At 52.6% G+C, this 10,754-nt stretch overlaps 1 protein-coding gene across 3 annotated transcripts in view; it reads left to right on the top strand.

The window, feature by feature from the left end:
- Nucleotides 1-9,284, top strand: part of DECR2 (2,4-dienoyl-CoA reductase 2) — a 15,913-nt gene extending 6,629 nt beyond the window's left edge. The window contains exons 2-9 of one of the 3 annotated variants that reach the window (XM_025877872.2): nucleotides 2,495-2,563; nucleotides 3,878-3,929; nucleotides 4,474-4,609; nucleotides 6,095-6,219; nucleotides 6,291-6,384; nucleotides 6,594-6,698; nucleotides 7,173-7,390; nucleotides 8,376-9,284. In XM_025877872.2, coding sequence (XP_025733657.1) covers nucleotides 2,495-2,563; nucleotides 3,878-3,929; nucleotides 4,474-4,609; nucleotides 6,095-6,219; nucleotides 6,291-6,384; nucleotides 6,594-6,698; nucleotides 7,173-7,390 — 799 coding nt within the window. In that variant the 3' untranslated portion in view covers nucleotides 8,376-9,284. Of the gene's footprint in view, nucleotides 1-2,494; nucleotides 2,564-3,877; nucleotides 3,930-4,473; nucleotides 4,610-6,094; nucleotides 6,220-6,290; nucleotides 6,385-6,593; nucleotides 6,699-7,172; nucleotides 7,391-8,158 lie in introns of all 3 variants that reach the window. The other 2 variants (XM_025877871.2, XM_025877873.2) reach the window with 2 other exon arrangements.
- Nucleotides 9,285-10,754: the final 1,470 nt, after the last annotated feature.

Below are 10,754 nucleotides of genomic sequence, written 5' to 3'. Positions count from 1 at the left end.
TTTATTTATTTATTTATTTATTTATTTATTTATTTATTTATTTATTTGACAGATAGAGTGAGAGAGCACAATCAGGGGGAGTGGCAGGCAGAGGGAGAGGGAGAAGCAGGCTCCCCAATGAGCAGGGAGCCCAACACAGTGCTCGATCTCAGGACCCTGGGATCATGACCTGAGCTGAAGGCAGATGCTTAACCCACTGAGCCACCCAGGTGCCCCTCTTGAGAAATGCTTGTATTGCTATATACTTCCCTCTTAGGAACGCCTTTTCTGCATTCCAAAGGTTTTGAACAGTTGTGTTTTTATTTTCACTTGTTTCTATGATTTTTTCAAATTCTTCTTTAATTTCCTCGTTGACCCATTCATTCTTTAGTAGGATGCTCTTTAACCTCCATTTATTTGAGTTCTTTCCATATTTCCTCTTGTAATTGAGTTCAAGTTTCAAAGCACTGTGGTCTGAAAATATGCAGGGAATGATCCTAGTCTTTTGGTACCGGTTGAGACCTGATTTGTGACCCAGTATGTGACCTATTCTGTAGGCTGTTCCATATTTACTCAGGAGGAGTCGATTCAAAGCCCTTATTTCCTTGTTGTTCTTTTGCTTAGATGATCTGGCCATTACAGTGAGTGGAGTGTTAAAGTCCCCTACTATTATTGTATTAGTACCAATGTGTTTCTCTAATTTTGTTATTAATTGCCTTATATAATTGGCTGTTTCCATGTTAGGGGCATAAATATTTACAATTGTTTCTTGTTGGATAGACCTTTTAATTATGATATAGTGTCCTTCCTCACCTCCTTAAAGTCTTTGACTTAAAATCTAATTTGTCTGATATAAGGACGGCTACTCCAGCTTTCTTTCTTTCTTTTTTTTTTTAAGATTTTCTTTATTTATTTGTCAGAGAGAGAGAGCGAGAGAGAGTGCGTGCTCTCTCGAGAGTGAGCAGCAGACAGAGGGAGAAGCAGTCTCCCCACCAAGCAAGGAGCCAGATGTGAGGCTCGATCCCAGGATCATGACCTGAGCCGAAGGCAGACACTTAACCATCTGAGGCACCCAGGCATCCCAACCCCAGTTTTCTTTTATGTCCATTAGCATGATAAATAGTTTTGCACCCCCTCACTTTCAATCTGGGGGTGCCTTGGGTTTAAACTGAGTCTCTTGTAAGCAGCATATCCATGGGTCTTGTTTTTTTATCCAGTCTGGTCCCCCATGTGTTTTGGTTGGGGCATTTAGCCCATTTACATTCAGCGTAACTGTTGAAAGATATTAATTTAGTGCTATTGTGTTACCTGTAAAGTCACTGTTCCTGTAGGTTGTCTCTGTTCCTTTCTGGTCTCTGTTACTTTTGGGCTTTCTCTTCGCTTAAAAGATCCCCTTTAATATTTCTTGCAGGGCTGGTTTAGTGATCACAAATTCTTTTAGTTTCTGTTTGTCTTGGAAGCTTTTATCGCTCCTTCTATTTTGAATGACATCCTTGCTGGATTAAGTGTTCTTGGCTACGTATTTTTCTCATTTAGCGCCCTGAATATATCATGCCAGTCCTTTCTGGCCTGCCAGGTCTCTGTGGATAGGTCTGCTTCCAATCTAATGTTTCTACCCTTATAGGTTATGGACCTCTTGTCCCAAGCTGCTTCCAGGATTTTCTCTTTGTCTCTGAGATTTGCAAGCTTCACTATTATATGTCGGGGTGTTGACCTGTTTTTTTATTGATTTTGAGGAGGGTTCTCTGTGCCTTCTGGACTTGGATCCTTCCCCAGATTATGGAAGTTCTCAGCTATTATTTGCTCCCATATACCTTCTGCCTCTCTCTCTCTTTCTTCTTCTGGGATCCCAATTATTCTAAGATTGTTTCACTTTATGGTATACCTTATCTCTCAAATTCAACCCTTATGATCCAGTAGTTGTTTATCTCTTTCTCAGTTTCTTTATTCCCCATCATTTTGTCTTGTCACTAATTCTCCCTTTTGCCTCATGTATTCTAGCAGTTAGAGCCTCCATTTTTGGTTGCATCTCGTTAATAGCCTTTTTTGATTTTGACTTGTTTGGATTTTAGCTCTTTTATTTCTCCAGGAAGGGATTCTCTAGTGTCTTCTATGCTTTTTTTAAGCCTAGGTAGTATCTTTATAATTGTCATTCTGAACTCTCGTTCTGACATCTTACTTATGTCCATATTGATTAGATCCCTGGCAGTGAGCACTGCCTCTTGTTCTTTTTTTTGAGGTGAGTTTTTCCATCTTGTCTTTCTGTCCAGAGAAGAATAGATGAAAGAGAGAACAAAATACTAAAATGGCAACAACGACCCCAGAGAACTATGCACTAAATAAATCAGAAGAGACCCAAAACAGAAAAAAAAAAAAAAAAAAAAAGGAGAATGAGAGAGAGAATATCATCAGACAGGTGAACAGAACAGAGCAATACACTGGACCCTGTGTGTATTTTGGTCTGTTTGTTAGAAACTAGGGACCTATCTCTTTAAAGTGCCTCCTGTTTTTTTAGGGACAAAGTGGCCTTCATCCCAGGTGGTGGCTCTGGGATCGGGTTCCGGATTGCTGAGATTTTTATGCGGTGAGCACTGCTCTGGGTACTCCGTGCACTCCCACCCCCTGAGACTCACTCCACCTTGCATGGACCCTGCGGGATCCCTGGGCAAGAGGCCGGTGGGTGGTAGGAACTCCTCTAGGCAACAGGCCACCAGAGAGCATCTGAAAGGCGTCATATGCTTTCCTGGAGGAGGCAGGACTCTAGGGTCTCTTCCTAGAGGTTAGTTGAGACTGTGGCTCTGGCCTCAGCACCCCCATTTGTACAAAGAGGAAGGGTTCAACAGGTTGAGGTAACTCTACTGCCAAGCTCCCTAGGGTCTTGCCAAGCCAGGGTCAGGGTGAGCCAAGTTGACCCCAGCAGTATGCAGAGCACAATGCCTCTTGAGAGACGAGATCTGTGACCTTATGTCCAGGTCAACTGCTTATGACCCCCACCGAGGAAAGGGCCAGAGTTAGGCTGGGGTTGGGGGAAAGAGGAAGACTGTTCATATCCTAGTGAACCCTTCCCAGTTTTCTCCAGGCCCCCACTTTTCTTTCTTTTTTTTTTTTTTAAGATTTTATTTTACTTATTTATTTGAGGGAAAGCACAAGAGGAGGTAGGGTCAGAGGGAGAAGCAGACTCCCTGCTGAGGTGGGAGCCCGATGCGGGACTCAATCCCGGGACTCCTCTGTCATGACCTGAGCCAAAGGCAGTCACCTAACCAGCTGAGCCACCCAGGTGCCCTGGGCCCCCACTTTTCATACCGGAGAGGTAGGTCTCACTAGATGAGATTCGGGGACTTGTCCAGGTGAACTCATTTCCCACGCTGGTGGCTGTGTGCATGTTGCTCCTCCGAGTGGAGCGTGGCCAGCTGTGCTGAGAGTCATTTTGAGGACTAGGCGGGACCTGCTTAGCAGGTGGTAGGTACCGTTGTTACCGTGAGGCTGAGTTTGTGAGGCAGGGCAGGCACCCTGGCCGCAGAATGGGCCCTCCCTGTTCTTCACTCCTACCTCATAGGGAGAGGCTGGGGGCCCTAGCGGGCCCCATGCAGATGCCTGGGCTGTGTGTCTGAGGCTGCAGCTGCTTCAGTGCTGTGCACGTGGTGTTTGGGGCAGGGCCCACAGCTCTGTGTGGCTGGGATACCCTGTGCCAGAGAGACCCAGACGAGACACCCCAGCCTGGGCACACCAGCAGTGCCGCCCTGCTTTGCTCAGGCCCCTGTGTTCTTTGCAAGCTGTGCCTTTGGACACAGCCTAAGAGACCCTTGGGGGAAAGGAGCTCTGCCTAGAGCAGGCAGGAGGACACCTGGGGGTGCCCCTGGCACCTTGCCACCCTCACACCTGCCCTCTGGCTTTGCAGGCACGGCTGCCACACAGTCATCGCCAGCAGAAGCCTTCCAAGAGTGTCAAAGGTGAGGGGGTCTTTCCTGTGTCCACCCCATTCATGGGTGGCACTGGGGGGGTCCTGAGGCTCAGAAGATGGTGGTACCAAAACCTGCTCCTCTCCCAAATGTGGAGCTGCAGTGCACGTGGCCTCCCAAGGATATCCCAGGCTTCTTCCAAAGTCTCATTATTGTGAGGAGGCTCTCACGTTGGGTAGGACTGTGGCCCCAAGAGAGATCTCGGCTCATAAGGATTTTGAGGGTGGTTTGCATGTCCCATCCACCTGGGAGGAGACTTTCACCACTGCCCCAGCTGGTCTCTAGGCAGGGACTGGAAGTCAGCTGGAGCTGCCGTTGACTCATGGCCAGGGACCAGTGGCCTGGAGGGTAATATGGAAGGAGGATCCGGGGGTGAAGGGAAGAGAGTGTCGCCTAGGGCTGTGGCAGAGCATGGAGTGGCCACTTAACAGCTGTGTCTTCCAGAGTGGGGTCCAGCGTCACCTGGACACGTCACCCTCATCAGGTCCGGAAGCCACAGGGCTGCTGGCCACCTCTCTTCCTGTCTGGCTTCCAGGCTGCCAGAAAGCTGACTGCCGCCACTGCCCGGCGGTGCCTCCCTTTATCTCTGGATGTTCGGGCCCTCCCAGCTGTCGCAGCTGCCGTGGACCAGGCACTGAAGGAGTTTGGGAAAATCGACATTCTTGTTAACTGTGAGTGTCTGATGGATGAGGCCCGGGGGCTTCTGATGGATCAGCCTCAGAACTCCCATCCTGGGCCCCAGGCTCTGTCTGGGTCAGTGCAGTCATGGTTCAAGTGGACATCCTGGGAACTCCACCTACTCACAGAGTCAGGGTACTCTAATGTCCCCAAATTCTCCTCTTAAAAAAGAAAGGGGGACTTAATTTTTTTTTTTTAAGATTTTATTTATTTATTTGACAGAGAGAGAGAGAGCGACAGCAGGAACACAAGCAGGGGAGTAGGAGAGGGAGAAGCAGGCTTCCCGCTGAACAGGGAGCCTGATGCGAGGCTCAATCCCAGGATCCTGGGATCATGACCTGAGCTGAAGGCAGACGCCCAACGACTGAGCCACCCAGGCACCCCTAGACTTAATTTTTTTAGTAGAGTTTTAGATTTACAGAGTAATCGAGCTGCCAGTACCTAGAATTCCTTGTATCCCCACACACAGTGCCCCCTGGTGTGGACAGCTTGCATTTGTAGGAGTTGATGAACCAGTATGGTCCATGCTGTTAACCTTAGTCTGCGGTTTACATCAAGGTTCACTCTTTGCTGAAATTCCCTTTTAAAAACACAGGCTGTATTGATTTCTTGCAGCTAACAAGGTACCACGAGCTGAGTAGCTTAAAACAATAGAAATATGTTCTCTCATACTTGTGGAGGTCACAAATCCCAAACCAAAGTGGGGTCACCCTCCCAAGGGTCCAGGGGAGGATCTGTTCTGGGCCTTTCTCTCAGCTTTTTGTGTTGCTGGCAATCCTTGGTGCTCCTTGGCTTGGGGCGGGATCACTCCAGTCTCTGCCTGCCTCTCTGCATGGCCTCCACCATATGTCTCTGTGTCTTTTCTCCTTTTCTTAGGAGGACACCAGTCCTTGGATTTAGGCCCCCCTAATCCCGGGTGACCTCATCTTAATTCGACTGTATCCGCAAAGATCCTATTTCCAAATAAGGTCACATTCACAGGTACCGGGGATTAGGACTTTAGCATGTCTTTTTAAATTATTACTATTATTTGAAGATTTTATTTATTTATTTGAGGGAGAGAGAGAGCATGAGCAGGGGGAGGAGCTGAGGGATAGGGAGAAGCAGACTCTTCACCCTTATTATTATTATTATTATTATTATTATTATTATTTTAGATGTGGGGAGGAGAAAGAATGTTAGGAAGGCTCCATGCTCAGTGCAGAGCCCAACCCGGGCCTCAGTCTCACAACCCTGAGACCATGATCTGAGCTGAAATCAAGAGTCAGATGCTTAACCGACTAAGCCACCCAGGCGCCCCTTCAGCATATGTTTTTGAGGGACATAATTCAACCCATGATATCCATCCTGCCCTATCATTCAAGCATTTACCCAAGTGCTTGGGCCCCTTTCCTGTCCAGCCTGGACCACCCTGAGGGTCCATGTGTCCTAAGTGCCTGGGGCTCCAGCACCAGCCACTGTCTTCTTACACCCTGCAGGTGCAGCTGGAAACTTCCTGTGCCCTGCCAGCGCATTGTCCTTCAATGCTTTTAAGACCGTGATGGACATCGACACCTTGGGCACCTTCAACACATCTCGTGTGCTTTATGAAAAGTTCTTCAGGGTGAGTGTTCTTTCTACCTGGGAGACGTCTCCTCTGGACACCCACTCACTGCACTCCCCCATGTGTTACAGGACCATGGAGGGGTGATCGTGAACATCACTGCGACCCTGGGTACCCGGGGGCAGGTGCTTCAAGTGCATGCAGGCTCTGCCAAAGCAGCTGTGGGTACGGGCACCCCTATCTGGTCTGCCTGCCTGGGCTCCCTTTAGGTCCCTCTCCTGCCTGTCCGTGGAAGCCAGCAGTGTCCTAGTGAAGTTAAGCCCAGTGGTGGGCAGTGGAGAGGCCTGGCCCTGAGCCCCGACTCATACCTGAGCCACCCCAGAAAGCAGAGTAGCCCTGCATCCCCCCCTCATGCCTGCTTGCCTTCTCTGCAGATGCAATGACACGGCACTTGGCTGTGGAGTGGGGTCCCCAGAACATCCGTGTCAACAGCCTCGCCCCTGGCCCCATCAGTGGCACAGAAGGGTTCCGGCGGCTGGGTAAGCCCCTTGGGGAGCCCCGTGCCCCACAGTGCCTCCATGGGATCCTCTCCCACCTGGCTGGGACAGGCCCAGGAGAAGGGCCACTTCCTCATGGCTCCCAGGGCTGGCAAAGAGGCTGTCTCCAAGCCAAGTCTTGGCCGTTCTTGGGGAGCACAGCTGTGATAGACCAATGGTTGGCCAGACGTGGACAGGTGCTCCTTGGAGGTAGAGGCCACAGAGCTGCCGGCCTTGACACATGAGCCAGACACAAAGGGGGCACCCATTAGCACCTCCAGAACCTTGACAGGGTGCATGTCAGAGCCCTGTATTGGCTCTGTGGCCGTGGCCATACCTTGCTGTTCCTGCCCTGCTGGGATGGTGCCCACAGTGCCCCCAGGGCTCCTGGACGTGGTTTAGGGAGAGCTGGGCAGAGGGGAGTGGAGGGCCCTTGTCCTAGGGCTCATGGGGCTGAGCCTCCTTCTGCCCTTCCAGGTGGCCCCCAGGCCAGGGCTGGCACTAAGACTCTGGCCATCCCCCTCCAGAGGCTGGGCAACAAGACAGAGGTCGCCCACAGCGCACTGTACCTGGCCAGCTCTTTGGCGTCCTACGTGACAGGGGCCGTGCTGGTGGTTGACGGCGGGGCATGGCTGACATTCCCCAATGACATCAAGTTGCTGGATGATTTCACATCCTTCTCTGCGAAGCTCTAGGTGATGTGCCGCTCTCACCTTCTGGGGGTCACCTCTGTCCTTGGGCCCCTTCCTGAAACCCCCATCCAGGGGGCTGATGTTCACTGTTTTGGGCCCTGATGTGTCTCCCCTGAATCCCTTGGGTGTTTAAACATGTTTTGGGCACTTTTGGGTTTTGACTACCCCAACAAACCAAACCATACGTAGGGCAGGGCTGAGGAGGAGTCTTCTTGAGCACATGGGTGGTGCTGGGAGGGGGCCCAGCCCAATGTAGTTGCCCCACAGACCTCAGGGCCTCCCTGTAAATCAGGACCCGCAGCAGATGGGAACCCCTCTCTTTGGGCGCTCCACTGGTGCCCTCTCTGGAGGCCTGAGGGCCTGCTGGGCCCGTGGGGGTAGGGCGAGGGTACCATTGCTCTCTGCCTTCCACTTCTCTCCCACTAATCCTGGTGCTGGGGCCGGCCTGTGAGGCCTGCACACCCTACTTCTCTGAGCAGGAGATTCCTCTGAAGAAGGCGGAGGAGGTGTTGGGCCTCTGAGCTCCTCTGTCCCCCAAACCTCTTGGGTCCCTATTGCGGGCCGGTGGCGGAAACACTCTAGGGCCATGGCTGGCTCCCATCCTGTCTCTGAGGGGTGGGTATGGTGGAGGGACACACCAGGAGCTCACAGCATATGGTCACACCATGAAGCTGTGGTGGGAGCAGGTTTCCCTGCAGCAGGTGGGTTTGTTGGTGGACACAGTGATGCCGAGAAGCCCCTCTTCTGATGCCCTCTGTGGTTTGGTTGCAGGCTGACATGTCTCAGTGCCCATGGGATATAGGCAGCGGGAGGGTGTGGGTCCCAGGCTGGCCCCCCAGTCACTGGGATGAGGAACACTCATCTTGGGGAGCTCTAGGAGATTGCGGAAGGGGCTGATGGTGCCCAGCCCCTGGAGATGCACAAGGCCCGGCTGCCTGCTGCCCTCTATGGGCACTGATGTGGACCTGCAGCATTCTTCCTACCCTAGATTGGCCACTCAGGGCTGCTGCCCAGGAGATGTACAGGAGGCAGAAGCTGGTGCCCCTCAGCCTTCCCCTGTGACCTTGGCATCTGCTGGAGTTTCTGACAGGCACAGGATGGCTGAAGCAAAGGAGCCGTTCTGAAGGGAAGCTGGTCCACAGTCCCCCTGGGACTCCTCCTGCAGTGCTCCTCCCACCACCAAACTGGACAGTCTCTGCAGCATCTAAATCAGAGACTGGCCCCTCCTCTGGGAATTGTGCTGTGTCCACATTCCCTCCCCATGGCCCCATCTCCCGTGCTCAGGTGGGAGTGACCTGGCAGTGAGGCCATCTGCTCACCTGGATGTCTGCCAGGGGGAGTGTGACATTCTGGAGCTCCCTTGGGAGTTGACCTGAGGTCTGTGGCTGTCCCCCCTGTCTGCCCTGCCTTGCCCCGGCCTGGGAGGCCTTTGTCCTCCTGCCTGTGTCCCCTGGGTGCCCTGAGGTGGCTCCACTGCTTGGCTGCAGAAACCGGGGCATCTCAGGCTCCCTGTCTTCCCTTCCTGGCTCTTCCACTTGGGGATCTTACTCCACAAGGGGAAGCCAGACCAGGGAGGCTAGAGAAGCAGGTTTGATCCCTCCCAGCCCAGGCATGGGGTCCTGGATCTCCTCGCCAGGGTGTTGGGCTACAGATGGGATCCCCTGGCCGGGGGACACCCATCCCTCTCAGCCGTTGGTGACATGGACCGGTTGTCCCCCACCTGCCCTGGAATCTGTCCTTTGCTGGGACATCCCCGTGGACTTAGTCCTGCGCCATTCCGGGCCCAACTTTCTAGGTCCTCCACCTGGCACACAGCCCCCTCCTCCCTGTCTGTACCACCAGTTGACATAAGCATAGGTCGTAGCATTTTGCCAATAAATGCATTTCCCTAAAAGTATTCTTTTTACTATGAGACAATTTACTGGACTTTGCAAAAGTTTGTAGAAGGAAAAGGAAGACACTTGAATCACCAGTGTGATGCAGTCATTTCAAGATGGGGATGTTTCCTTTGTCTTTTTTCTGCAAGGAGTTTAGAAACCTCTTCCCACCTGGTACCTGAAGCCCCCATCCTTGGGCAGGTGGAGCCCACCCTGAGGCAAGGGGAGGCCGTCTGCTTCCGTGGTGGGAGGGTCTGTGCTCAGACCAGCCAGGTACCCGAGGGGGCTACATTACCCCACAAGGTTCTGGTCTGCTCCCAGGTTGTTGTGGTCGTGATAAGAGGATGGAGCTTGAGCCCCCTGCCCCAGATGCCACGTTCACATGTCCCTTGCCCCAGTCCCTTCATTCTATGACGAGACCCTCCCTGCCTTCGAGAGTGCACATGGGAACCAGGGCAGCCGAGAAGCCACCTGGCAGAGGGGTTCCCTGCACTTGCTATTTAAAGGTGCTTCATGGGGCACCTGGGTGGTTCAGTCAGTTGAGCGTCCGACTCTTGATCTCAGCTTGGGTCTTGATCTCAGGGTCGTGAGTTCAAGTCCCACATGGGGCTCCATGCCGGGCGTGGAGCCTACTAAAAAAAAAACAATGGTAAAGAAAATAAAATAAAGGTGCTTCTTGTCACGGAGGGCAGAATGTGGTGGCATCGAGTCCAGCAGCAAGGCAGACAGAAGGGTCCTTCTCACGCTTCTGGGCGGGAGTAGTTACTGGGGAGGGTGGCCAGTGAGAGACAGGCTGTCCTCAGAGCCGCCAAGCTGGGCTGCCGCCTCTCCCTGAAGAAGGCCCTGGGGGCAGCCAGAGGTAGGGTGACGGCCAGGCTCTGCTGCTTCTGAAGCTTGGGTGGCACAGTTGAGGTAAAAACACTGGTTAAGAAAGGCCGCCTGCTGGGACTGCACAGTAGTGGCTTCGTGCTAGGAAGACTGAGTCTGGAAAGCAGTTTGCAGGAGTGGGCCTTCGATTCCGGCCTCAGTCAGCTTCTCCAGAGAAACAACCAATAGGGTAGAGACAGATCTGAGGAGGTTTGTTTTAGGGATTGGCTCAGGGGACTGGAGTGTGCGATGTCCCATGATCTCCGTCTGCAAGCTGGAGACCCAGGAAAGCCAGTGGTGTCCGATGGTCTGAGAAACAGGTGCTCTGGCAAGAAAAGATGGACCTCCCCACTCAAGCAGAGAGAGAGGGAGTCATCCTTCCTCTGCCTTTGCATTCTCCTGGGGCCATCAGCGGGTTGCATTGGTGATGCCTCCACGTTGCTGATGGTAGACAGTCTCGCCTCGGTCTACCAAATCACATGCCAGTCTCTTCTAGGAATACCCAGAAACAATGGCTTGCATGCGGTGGCCCGCTGGCTGCGACATAGGCCCTGTGTGTTCGGCTTCCTGCACCAGCCCAGGCTGTCCCTCAGGTCTAGGTCGGCTGCTGGGGGCTCCTCGGT

This window comes from Callorhinus ursinus, unplaced genomic scaffold (assembly GCF_003265705.2).
Source record: "Callorhinus ursinus isolate GAN/ISIS: 27379988/994484 unplaced genomic scaffold, GSC_fseal_2.0 scaffold13, whole genome shotgun sequence".
In the NCBI taxonomy this organism is placed as follows: domain Eukaryota; kingdom Metazoa; phylum Chordata; class Mammalia; order Carnivora; family Otariidae; genus Callorhinus; species Callorhinus ursinus.
The sequence above is the reverse complement of the archived record's forward strand: the minus strand, read 5'-3'. Positions and strand labels throughout refer to the sequence as shown.